Below are 11,272 nucleotides of genomic sequence, written 5' to 3' on the forward strand. Positions count from 1 at the left end.
CATAGTAATTTTCCTTTGCTTTTCTTTTATCTCTATGCAAACTCCCCAGCCTGGGCTGTCTTTTCTTGCCTTCTCTCCCAGGTCCAGCTCCAGGGATCCTACACCCCCTTCCTAAGACGAGAGAGCACTCCGGCATTATTGGATTGTTAAGTCCCGACCGGTATCATTTTTATTTTACTACATGCGAGCAAGAAAAATGGATTCCTCTGGTTCCCCCACACTCAGCTCATACTAGGCCCGAGGAAAGGTTTGACGCACGATAAATAAAAAGATGAATCACTGAATAAATGGATGTTCTAGGGCCCAGGGCGTTCCTGTGCGCGTGCGCGGAGGGGAAGGCGTGGGATGCTGTTTGCTACCTGCCTGGGTCTGCTGCGGCCGCCCGGAGAGGGAGGGGCTTCCTCGGCCTCGCCCTGCCATTGGCCAGGATGGTCCGCATTGGCCTGACGCAACATTTCTGCGGTCCCGCGGAGCTCGCCCCCAGCCAGCCACCCCCACCCCCAGCAACTACCATCTTGCAGGCCACTGCGTAGGCGAGGCGACTACTTGCGGGCCTGTGGGAAGGGAGACTGGCTGCTGGGGACCGCGCACTGAATGGGACAAAAGACTCGAAGCAGCACTCTGAATTTGCTCAGAATTTTATTAGGATTACCAGGGTTCACAGGGAACGAGGCGGGACTTCTGGGGGAGGGGGACCAGAATACCGCAATGGCGAAGCGGCCTTGCATAGACACCGAGGCGGGCTAGCGGGCACAGCGGGGAAGGGCGAGGGATGGAGGGAAAGAGACGGGAGAACAGGGTGGCGGCAGAGACCCCCAAGGCCACAGCGGCCCTCCCCGCTTTGGGATCAAGGGTGTCCACTCCACACAGCACGAGGAGGGGGATAGAGGGGCCCTGACCAAGGCATCACAATAAATACGTTTAGCAGCACACAGAAGCCTGCGGGAGAGGAGGGCCAAAAGGAAGGGGGAATCCCCCTTTCCCTCCGCCCAAAATAAGAACTCTGCAATTACTAAACCATAAAAATAATCTTTAAACCCGTGTACGAAGTCAGTCATCCCCCAGAAGTGCAATATGGGGCCGCTCGGCCCTAGCTGATAGGGAGGGCAAATGGGGCAGGGGGAGAGGGATACAGAGAGGCAGCCCCCGCAAAGGTAAGACATTTATCCCGTTTTGCCCCTCTTCCCCAGGTTGGCCCAAGGGTTTGGGACTTGAAGCACCTCCTCCATGTCGGAGTCTTCTGAGTCTTCCCCTCCTTCTGAGTCTTCTTCGATTCCTTCCTCCTCCTCGCTTCCTTCCTCCTCATCACTGTCCTCACCTTCTTGTTCACTGCCTGTACAGGGGAGAGAGAAGTAAGGAGGGAAAAATGGAGGAGGATGGTTAGGTAGACAGGTAGATGTCACTCTTAACAGGGAACAGAGTCCATAGTCAGGGCTTTTGAGGGGCGGGACCATTCGCCAAAAGCCTCTGCTTGGAACAAGCAGCCAAGTCTGTGTGAACTCAAGTCCAGAAAGTAAGGGCAAGTGGGAGGGAAGCAGGAAGGCAGAGTGGGATGCCTCTGTCCTATCAAAATTGATACATCTCTAAAAGTAGCTTTTTCACCCCCTGTATGCAACGTGTGTCTCTTCCTGAGCTCTGACCTCAGCTAAATAGAACTTCTGTTCATCCAGAGGCAGCTCCCTCTCTCTTTCTCCCCAGTCTGATCCAAATAGGCCTCAGTCTGTCTTCTTCAGCCCAATTCCCCACCCCGGCTCCCACCCTAGGGTTGTACAGATAATTCTGCCTCCCCTTCTCTGAAAGAAGAGATGCCACCGAGTAGGAGGGTATGGGGCCAGCAATTCTCTCCGTTTCCCTACCTAGAAATATGTCTAGATTGTGTCTACTCGCTCATTCAATTCCTCCTTCCTCAGTGCCCTCAATGGAAGTTTGCCAGGGATTCCATGGCCAAAACCCCCAGGAGTGGTTGGTCTTCCTGCACCTTCCACCTACCCCAGGGGGCTGCCTCTCCTCCATCTGCCTGCCTACAGCCAGGCTCAAACATATCCCTTGTCCGCCTTCTGCCATCCCCTTCCTAGCCAAGGTTTGACTCTACTGCCTTAACCCCTGTTCATTTCCTTCCCATTCCTACTGTGGTCTGGCTCTACCCCCACCAATCCATTGAAACTACTCTTTCCAAGGCCACAGATGATCTATTCAGCCCCCAATCCAATGGACACATCCCAGTCCTAATTTTACTTGACCTTTCAGGAGCACTGGACACCAGTGACAATCCCCTCCTTCTCAGAATGTTCCACGACCTAGTGCTCCTCCTAACTCTACCCTCTCAGAGCCTCAGTTTCCCCATCTATAAAAGGATTAGTAGTACCTACCTCATAAGAGTTGCTGTGAGGATTAAATTAGTCAAAGCAAGAAAACCACTTAGAATAGTGCCTGGCAACATAGTAAATACTTCATTAATGTTAATTGGACCCAATTAATGTTAACTGGCTCCAGAATCCAGAGGTAGGATTCTGCTCTGGCTTATCTCCTTTCTTTACAATTTCTGACTTCCCAGGCATATCACCAACCACTTGCCTCTAAGCCACCCGTACCTTATGCCCAACAAGCCCTTCCAACTCCATGTTCCTCCCTGCATCCCATCAATCCCACTACGACGCCCTTCCCCATCCCAGGAAATGGTGCCTCCTTTGGCCAGTCATCCAGGCCAGAACCACACCTAGCAGTCACCTTAAATACTGCCTTCTCCCTCAACCCCCCATATGCAACCCTTCTTCAGCATTTCCCAAAATGTATTCTTTGGTGGACAGTGAACAATGGCCTTTGTGATCAAGATGTTTGGGAAATGCTGACTTCCACAATGTTTAAATAGGTTTCTTAGAGCAGAACTTATCAGAGCCTTTAAGGTGCCAACATACATGTGACTCTACATAAGGATATTATTGTATGCAGTATTTCCCCAACATATTTGACCACTGAACCTTTTTGTGAGCAGCTTTGGAACCAGTGAAGGGTCCTCAGATGACAATTTGGGAAACCCTGCCCAACATACTATGCATTTTCACCCTTCCAGGTTCTTTTTCATTTGATCCCTTCCACCAGGAATGCCCCATAATGCTCCTTAATGTGAAGACAGCCTCCAATTCAAATGTCACTTCTTTTCTCTAGTTCTCTCCTTCTTGATTCTGGAGATAGAATTAGCTCCTCCCTCCTCTGGACTCACTGAGCACACTGTTCACTTCACCCCCAGCCCCCCAAACAAGCCTGGGAGTTCCCAGAAGGCCAGGGCTGGGTACAGAGTGTGCTGAATTGCAACATGTTTGACATTTTTTTCCCTCTCTCTGTGTGAGAACCTGTCTTACTTAGTATATCACCCACTGCCTCCTATCTCTTCTCTCTGCTTCATTTGTCTTGTGCTCTGTTACAACCTATCTACCCATCACCAAGAATTGAAATTTGTTTTGGTTTTGTTACATTTGTGAGCTAAATGTTCCCTGACCTTGCTCTGTTTAAAAACTTACTCAGAATGCTTTTTTCTTTTCTCTACAAGAGCAGATTGTGCTCATGCCTTGATACTCTGACCATGGGCAGATTTTCTCTGAGAGAAGAGAAAGGAGGTAAGACAAGAGGTGAGGGTCTAGCTCACCTTCCTCACTGCCCTCCTCTTCTTCTTCCACTGATGATTCTTCTACGGAGATGTTCTCTACCTCATCCTCATAGTCATCCTGGTTGGCGCTGTTATGGTGATCCTTGTCAGAGTCTTCAAGGTCATTCTCATAGTCTTCAATGTCTCTGTCGTCATCATCGCTGCCTTCATTGTCACCTTCATTGCCATCATCATCACTACCTTCATTGTCACCTTCGTTGCCATCGTTATCTTCAATATCACTGCCGTCATTGTCTCCATTGTCACTGTCGCTGCTGTCCTGGTTGCTGCCGTTGCTGCTGTGATTGCCACTTTTGGGGTTCTCATCATCACCATTGGTGTTCTCGTCACCATCGGCGTTCTCATCGTTATCATCAGTGTTCTCTTCGTTGTCATCAGGGTTCTCTTCATTGTCATCAGTGTTGTTGTCTTCAGGGTTCTCATTGTTGTCATCGGGGTTCTCATTGTTGTCATCAGGATTCTCATTGTTGTCATCGGTACTCTCATTGTTGTCAGTGGTCTCGTTGTCATCAGCACTCTCATTGTTATCAGTGGTTTCGTTGTCATTGGGGCTCTCATTGTCAGTGGTCTCACTGTCAATGCTCCCATTGTGGTCAGGGCACTCGCTGTCACAGAGGCTCTCGCTGATGTCAGTTATCTCGTTGTCAGTGGTCTCGAAGCAGTCAGTGGTCTCCATGAAGTCAGAGATCTTGATGTCATGAATGGTCTCATTGTCGGTGATACCATCACTGTCTGAAGTCTCTCCAGTAATGTCTTCCATGATGTGACAGTCATCGGAGTCTTCCACGATCACCACCTCATATTCATCCCTGTTTTTACTGTGGGGAAGCCTGGGGTTGAGTATAGGGTTGGTGGGAGGTGGTGTACCCAGAGCAGACACTGAAAGGTGGTAAGCAACTGGGGAGGCAGTAGGCTACAGGGGTTCCCAGGGACGAGGCTAGGTGGGGAGAGTCCTATTTCTGCCCCTGACTACATAACCTCAGGCCGATCACACCCCATTTCTGGGCATCACTCCCCACTTGTAAAACATAGTGGACTGGATTATCTCAAAGGTCCCTGTTGGCTCTACAAATACTGTGTGACACTAGCCTAGTCTTTGCCCCACCCCTAACAAACCACCTCTCAGCCACCAACCCCCACCATCACCTTTCTTCCTTTTCTTGCTTCTTTCTGCTTGCCCTGTAGCCCCCTTCTCCCATCATGTAGTAACGCACAGGGTTAACCCACAGGTCATTCTTGATAATCTGTTGAAAGAGACAGGGGAAGGGAGAACAAAGCTGAGTACATGTCACAGAGCCTACTCCCAATACCCCACGCACCCAGGGGCAAGCTAGCAAGGCCTTCCCTGGCAATGCCAGGAGGGGCCCCACCTCAGCAATCCTGTCAGCCTCTGGGAGGCTATGGTTTGAGAACCAGCTGAAGAAGCTGTGGCTGGCATCCTGGTTCCTGTGCCTGTGGGCCTGAGGTTCCTGGCCCCGGTGCCAGCGAATTGGGGTGGAGTGAGACACCAGCCGGCCTGGGGGGGAAAGGAGGCTATGGAGAGGGCACTGGACAAGGATAGATGGGGCAGGGGGCATGAATTTGCTCTGGGACTGCCTCTTACCCGAGCGGCTGCGCTGGAACTCCTTGACGATCACCATATTTGTGAAGTAGGGGTTTGTCTGGAAGTACAGCTTCATTTTATAGCCCATGGAGATATGTCTGAGATCCTGTACCTGCTCAGGGTGGGGGTAATGGTGGAATTCCCACCACACTGTGACCCCTCCCACCCAACCTCCCCTCACCTCCAAGGACCAGATTCCTTGCCCGGTCCTGGTAGAAAAGATATCTCTTTGGCCTGACCTGCAGATTGGTCAAGTAGCGGAAAATGTCTTCATCACGTTGGTTGATCAAGATTGAAATTTTGGGGTGGTTGAGGAACTGATGGAGGGAGCAGTTTAGGTCAAGGAGTGACTGTTCAATGAGAAGGAGGGAAGGAAGGCCAGTCAGGGCTAGGCAGGGCTGAACAAAAGAGAGGCTGGAGAAGGAGAATTCCTTTTGTGGTCAATGGGACATGACCCATACTTTTATTCCCATGATACTGTCTGTGTGGTAAGAGCCTATGTTTATAAAATGTCAAACCTCTGTATTAAGTGGCCTTGCCATGGTTCATATTTGCCGTGTGTTTGGGTGCTGGGAGTCTATGTCCAAGTGATGTTGTGTCTCTGGGTGCTGAGGGCTTGTGTTCACAAGACATTGTGTGTCTGGGGGCTGAAGGCCCATGTGCAAATGGTGCTATATCTGGTTGCTGAGGGCCTGTCATCACACGATGTTATATATATTTGGGTGTTATGGGTCTGTGTCCACATGATGTTGTGTATCTGAGTCTGAGGGTTTGTGTCCAGGTGATGTTATGGTCTATGTACTGAGGACCTGTGGCCACATAATACTGTGCCTGGGTACTGAGCGCCTGTGATCATGTGATACTGAGAATGCCAAGGGTCTGTGTCCATATAATTCTATTAGGATGTTAAATCCATGTGTTCCTAACATGTTGCATGGTCCCCTAGAGATAAGCTTATCACCAATAGTGAATTCTTGTTATTTTTCCCTTTCCTTCATTTAACTCCTTTCTCTCCATTCCTAGCTACTCCTTCTCCTGATCCTTCAGGGCTCCAGTCCCTTTCTAGCCCCGTCCTCTCCAGCCAGGATTGGGGTTTGCCTAGTATCTAAGCAGAGACCTAGGCTTGCACAGCCATGTGTGACTTGGGCACCCTTTCTGGGCCATTTCTCTGCTGTGTGCCCTTCTCCTCCCTCTTCACTGTCTCTGAGTCAGTTTATCTTCTGTGTGACCCTCCCCTCCTCCTTTCACCATCTCTGGTCCAATTTTTCTGCTGTGTGCCCCTCTACTATCCTCCCCCTTTCACCGTCTGTGATCCATTTTCTTTTATGCTATGCTCCTCCTCTCCCCCTTTCCCATCTGTGGTCCAATTTTTATGCTGTGTTGCCCCCTCCCCCCTTCACCATCTCCAGTCCAGCTTCTCTGATGTTTTGCCACACTCCTTCCATCCCTCCTCCACCAGACCTCGTCATTCTTCCAATAGGGGCCCGCCCCCACACCCTTTCACCCAGCCTGTCCCTCCCCCCCACCGCCCCCCATTTCTGGTCATGGGCTCCTGGCCCATGAATATAGATGACAAGGATACTGCTTTGACCCAGAAGCCTGGGATATGCTGGATGATGAGATCTCTGCGCTCCAGGAAGGGTCTTCGCATCTGGATGAACTTGCGCTTGAGACGGAGGAAGGCCTTGCCCGCCTTGATATTCACCGCCTCCAGGTCCAGCTGAATGTTTTCCAGCGCCTGCAGGATGCACTCTATCTTCTCGGCATTCTTCTCTCGGCTTTCCCTCTTCACCTTCCTGGGCTTCCTCTTCCTCCTCCTCCTCCTCTTCCTCACACTTTCCATTTCATCCTCGTCGTCGTCTTCCACGATGATGATGGTCTCTTCCCTCCCCCTTGGACCGGCTAACCTCTGGTACCCCCGCCCCCCTGCGCTACAGGTTTCTAGGGCCTTCTCTCCTGCAAAGCTGCTGGGCTCCGTCACCTGGAAGTCAATCTCCAGGCTTCCCCCAGAAACCTCCGAGGGAGAAAGCGTTTCCAGGTTCTCCGTGGGAGGGGGCGTCCCCCCGTACCCTGACTCGATCGCGGGCTCCCAGCCGGGACCCCCAGCCCCCAGGGTGAAGTACGCGCGGATTCCCCCCTCCTCCAGAATGACATAGGGCGGCGGCGGGGGCAGAGCGGGGCCCAGTCCCACCCCCCTCATGTCAGCCAGCACCTGTGCCGCCTCGGTTTCCTCCCGGAGCCTCGGGCGCTGCTGAGGTGGAGGCAGGGGCAGGCGCAAGAGAGGTGGAGGCGGCGGCGGCGGCGGCGGCGGCGGCGGCGGCGGCAGCTCGCTCTGAGGGGTCTCAGAGCTACTGAGGCGGCGGGCCTTGGCCGGAGGCCCCTCATCCGGGCCGTCCATGGTGACCGCGTTCGCACAGCTCAGGGGCTCGCGCTCACCCCTTCGCTCTCAGCCAGGCCGCCGCTGCCTGTCACACCTGAAGCAGAGCCGCGCCTCACGCGACGAGCTCTGCTCTCAGCCTCGCTCTGGCGCTCCCTCCCACAGCGCCTGCCCTACTCCCTCCGCGCCAAGCGCCAGACCCCGCCCCCTCGCTGACGCCAGGGGCCATCCCGCCTCTCCATTGGCTGCCAGCCGCCGCGGCTGCTCTCGCGGCCCCCCGCCCCCTGCCCGCTCGCACGCAATCTGCTTGCCAACACCGCACCTCATCACTTTCCCATTGGCTATCCTCGGGCCCGCCAATCACCGGGCCACCTCCCTTAGCGACCTTAGAGACGGTGCAGGACTATTGGCCTCGGGGAGAGCTGAAGGGAAGAAGACCCTGTACCTCACCCTGCCGACGTCTTATCCAATGGGATAAGTACCAGTGGTTCTGAAGACCCAAACGCAAAACAAAAAACAAGCGCAAGCAGTGAGCAGGATGTGCTCAGATAGACTCGAGAGCCTCGCTGTCGTTCTCCCCCTCCTCTCCCCTCCCCGTCAGCAACTACGCACTTCTTAAATCTGCCCCTGCCCCAGCCCTGGCTTTCGCCCCTGCGGCGGCGAACTCAGAGGCGGCTCCTCGCGGCTCAGGGGGCACTCAAGGAGCCTGGGGTTTAGAAATCGAGGGTCTTTTGTTTGGGGCCAGGTTTTGACGTGGCGTTTCCCATTTCTGCAAAATAGCTCTAGCAATAATAATCGCACCAAAAAAAGTAACTTCCTCTGCGTCATGAAAATGATTGTGATTCAGTTCATCTGCTAGATCTTTCTAGGACTTTCTATGTGTTCATCGACTCCATACTTCTTCCCATCCTTTCCATTTCCTCAGTGTATGCTGTTTTAAATTCTATTTTAGATTTTGGGGAGCCAGCTGGATGGTCTCTCGTGAGGCATGGTGGTGGGGTTCTGGCTTAGGTGTGGGATTCGCGTCAAGGATCTGCTCCTCACTTAAACCCTAACCAAATCACTGCCTCTCTCTGAGCTTGTTTCCTCTCCTCTAAATAAGGAGTCCCTAAAAAGACATGTAGGAAACTGCCCATTGCAGGCTTGTGGTAGCAGAGGATTGGAGGCAACCTAGAGACCCATCACCCAGGGGAATGAATAAGGAAAATGTGATACATGTATAAGATGGACCATGTTATAGAATGAATTAGGTCTACATACGGCAACATGGCTGGATCTCTCAAAAACAGAATGTTGAGTGAAGAAAGAAACAGAACAAGATTTATAGTACAATACTGTTTATGTAAATTAAAACACATAACAATACCATACATTTTCACAGATACACATATATGTAAATAAACACATGAACGGTGGATTGGAAGGACGGTACGTTAAATACACGAGAGTGGGTGCCTATGTGGAAGGGGACATGGGATCAGGGATGGGTGATGAAGGGGACAAAACAAAACGAAATAAAAAATATAAGGGCCTCATATGAACCAATGATGATACAGTGTGCCAAGAACTGAGGAGTATGGTCAACTCAATTCTGTGCATCTGAGAGAGTAAAGTAATTGAATGCCCAGGGAACAGGCTGGCTGGGGAGACTCCCAGGCTTTTTTTTTTTTCCCCTGTGACATCCCTCCCTCTGAATTTAATCAAAGCTTACCAAAATCCGAGCTGTATACAGTGGACCCTTCCGAAGGGCTCCTATCCCAGACTGAGCAGTCCCTCCAGAAGCCATTATTTTGTGTGTTGGGGGGCGAGCATTACCTAACCCCAATAGTTCCCCTCAAGTTTGATCCCCAATTCCCAGTCAACATTCTCCATGGTGGTCCACTTTCAGGAACACCTTATCTGGCTTTTTGAGAGGAGACTGATACAGGAGTTGGGAGTGGTACCTGGGGGCTCCAGGCTTTGGAAAGAGATGGGGTACTCAAGTATCCTGTCGCCCATGTTCAGAGCCTGGGCCAAGGGAGGAAGATCTTATGAGATGGGAGTCTACCCTCTTGCTACATACATACGTACCGTTTTCAAGTTCCATCTCTCCGACCACTCTACTTCTTGCTGCAGGCACATACTCTATTTTGTCCCCTCTCAATTAGGTGCATATGTGTACATGTGTGCACTGTATATGTCTCCACATACAGGCATTTGGTCACATGTGTGCCCCAGGCAGGAGTGCCCCCCAACAAAGTCACGCAGATACACTATCTCACTTGACCATACCTCCCCACATGTAGTCACACAGACAGGACACACACACACACACACACACACACACACACACAAAGAGAAAACATCCAATATAGCATTGTTCATTTGTTTTCCATTTACAAAATCCAATGGTGAATCCACGCAGTTAGAAAAAGGAAATGGAGGCAAATCCTCCTGAATGTACCCTATCTACCCCCACCCCTGTGGTGCCCCAACCCACCCCCTGAAAGGCACCCCCATCACTATCACTGAGAGAACAGGTACCCCCCACCCCCAGCCTCTCAGCCACTCTGGCCTGCCTTTCCAAGGCCACTCCATAGCCAGGCTCATTATTGTCTCTCCTGCCTAGAGTGCCTTCTCCATCCCTCTTGGGTCAAGGTTTGCCCAGTTCTGGAGCTGTCTTGGAGTAGGGAGGGAGTGTAGGACAAGGGCTTCTGTAGGGAAGGGAAAGGAGGTGGATAAATACAGATCTCCTGCTCTCCCAGGAGATGAGAGGGGGACAGAGAACTTGGGCAAGACCAGGCAAAGAATGCCAGTTTGGCTCACCAGTCCATGAGACTTGATGGGAGCCCAGAGTGGACTCTGCCCTGGGAAGGAGGCTTGGGATCTCCCACCTGGGGATTCTGGCTGCAGTCTGCTCCACTTGGGGTGGAAGTAATGGTGGAGGGAGGAAGAGGGGAAGGGCTGTTCAGTGCAAGGAAGTTGGGGGCTGAGGGCCCAGAAGGCCAAGGGTTACCACAGAGGGGCTTGAGGCTCCTGAGGCTTGAGGGGGACAAAAAGAGGTCAGAGAGGAATGGACTCAAGTCCACAGTGCCCTGGAGTTTATACCACTATGACTTACCAAGTCCCTCAAAGAATTTTCATCTTCAGGAGAGTATCATGAACTCAGGAGACAATTCTGGGGTTGAATTCCACTCTGACCCCAGCCTTTGGGATCCAGCCATTCTGGAGAGTTTGACTTTCTCCCTACACTTCCATGGGGTGGGGGGCTGCTCCTGCCTGTATGGCACCCACATCAACCCCGGTGGGGTTGGAGTGGATTTCCATCCTCAAGAAGAAGAGTTGGGGCATGGGGATCCAGTTGGCAGCTTGAGAGAATGCAGCCAAGCTGGGGTCTCTTCAGCTCAAGGCGTGTACTCACATCCTGCTCTTCACCTAACCTGGGCCCACCCCAGAAGCCCTTCTCCCTCCCCTCCTGGCTTCTCAAACAGATGCTCAAGAAACACTTGGGAGGTCTGGACATGGCGGGGATGGAGAAAAGACCGGGCTTGGGACCAGGGTTAGCCTAAAACAACATTGCACACAACATAGCAATTAAACATTCCTTGCTCCCTGGGAACCCAGCAGCCCCTTCGGTCCCTCTTGTCAG

The 11,272-nt window shown here is 52.0% G+C and overlaps 1 protein-coding gene across 1 annotated transcript; it reads right to left on the reverse strand.

The window, feature by feature from the left end:
• Nucleotides 1-628: 628 nt before the first annotated feature.
• TSPYL2 (TSPY like 2) lies at nucleotides 629-7,795 on the reverse strand. Its single transcript, XM_060001896.1, has 7 exons — nucleotides 6,850-7,795; nucleotides 5,507-5,584; nucleotides 5,268-5,379; nucleotides 5,035-5,180; nucleotides 4,811-4,908; nucleotides 3,644-4,482; nucleotides 629-1,333 (listed from the first exon to the last, which is right to left on the reverse strand). The coding sequence occupies exons 1-7, from the start codon at nucleotides 7,663-7,665 to the stop codon at nucleotides 1,164-1,166; spliced, it is 2,259 nt and encodes a 752-aa protein (XP_059857879.1). The 5' UTR covers nucleotides 7,666-7,795; the 3' UTR covers nucleotides 629-1,163.
• Nucleotides 7,796-11,272: the final 3,477 nt, after the last annotated feature.

Source organism: Delphinus delphis, chromosome X (assembly GCF_949987515.2).
Source record: "Delphinus delphis chromosome X, mDelDel1.2, whole genome shotgun sequence".
In the NCBI taxonomy this organism is placed as follows: Eukaryota; Metazoa; Chordata; class Mammalia; order Artiodactyla; family Delphinidae; genus Delphinus; species Delphinus delphis.

Bases quoted from the DNA above. Each gene is read 5' to 3' on its own strand.
- TSPYL2 (XM_060001896.1), bottom strand. From the start codon at position 7,665: ATGGACGGCCCGGATGAGGGGCCTCCGGCCAAGGCCCGCCGCCTCAGT. The intron at 4,909-5,034 runs GTGGGGCCCCTC...CTCTTTCAACAG, and splicing joins AGGCTGACAGGATTGCTGAG to ATTATCAAGAATGACCTGTG. The intron at 4,483-4,810 runs GTGATGGTGGGG...GCTTCCCCACAG, and splicing joins AAGCAAGAAAAGGAAGAAAG to TAAAAACAGGGATGAATATG.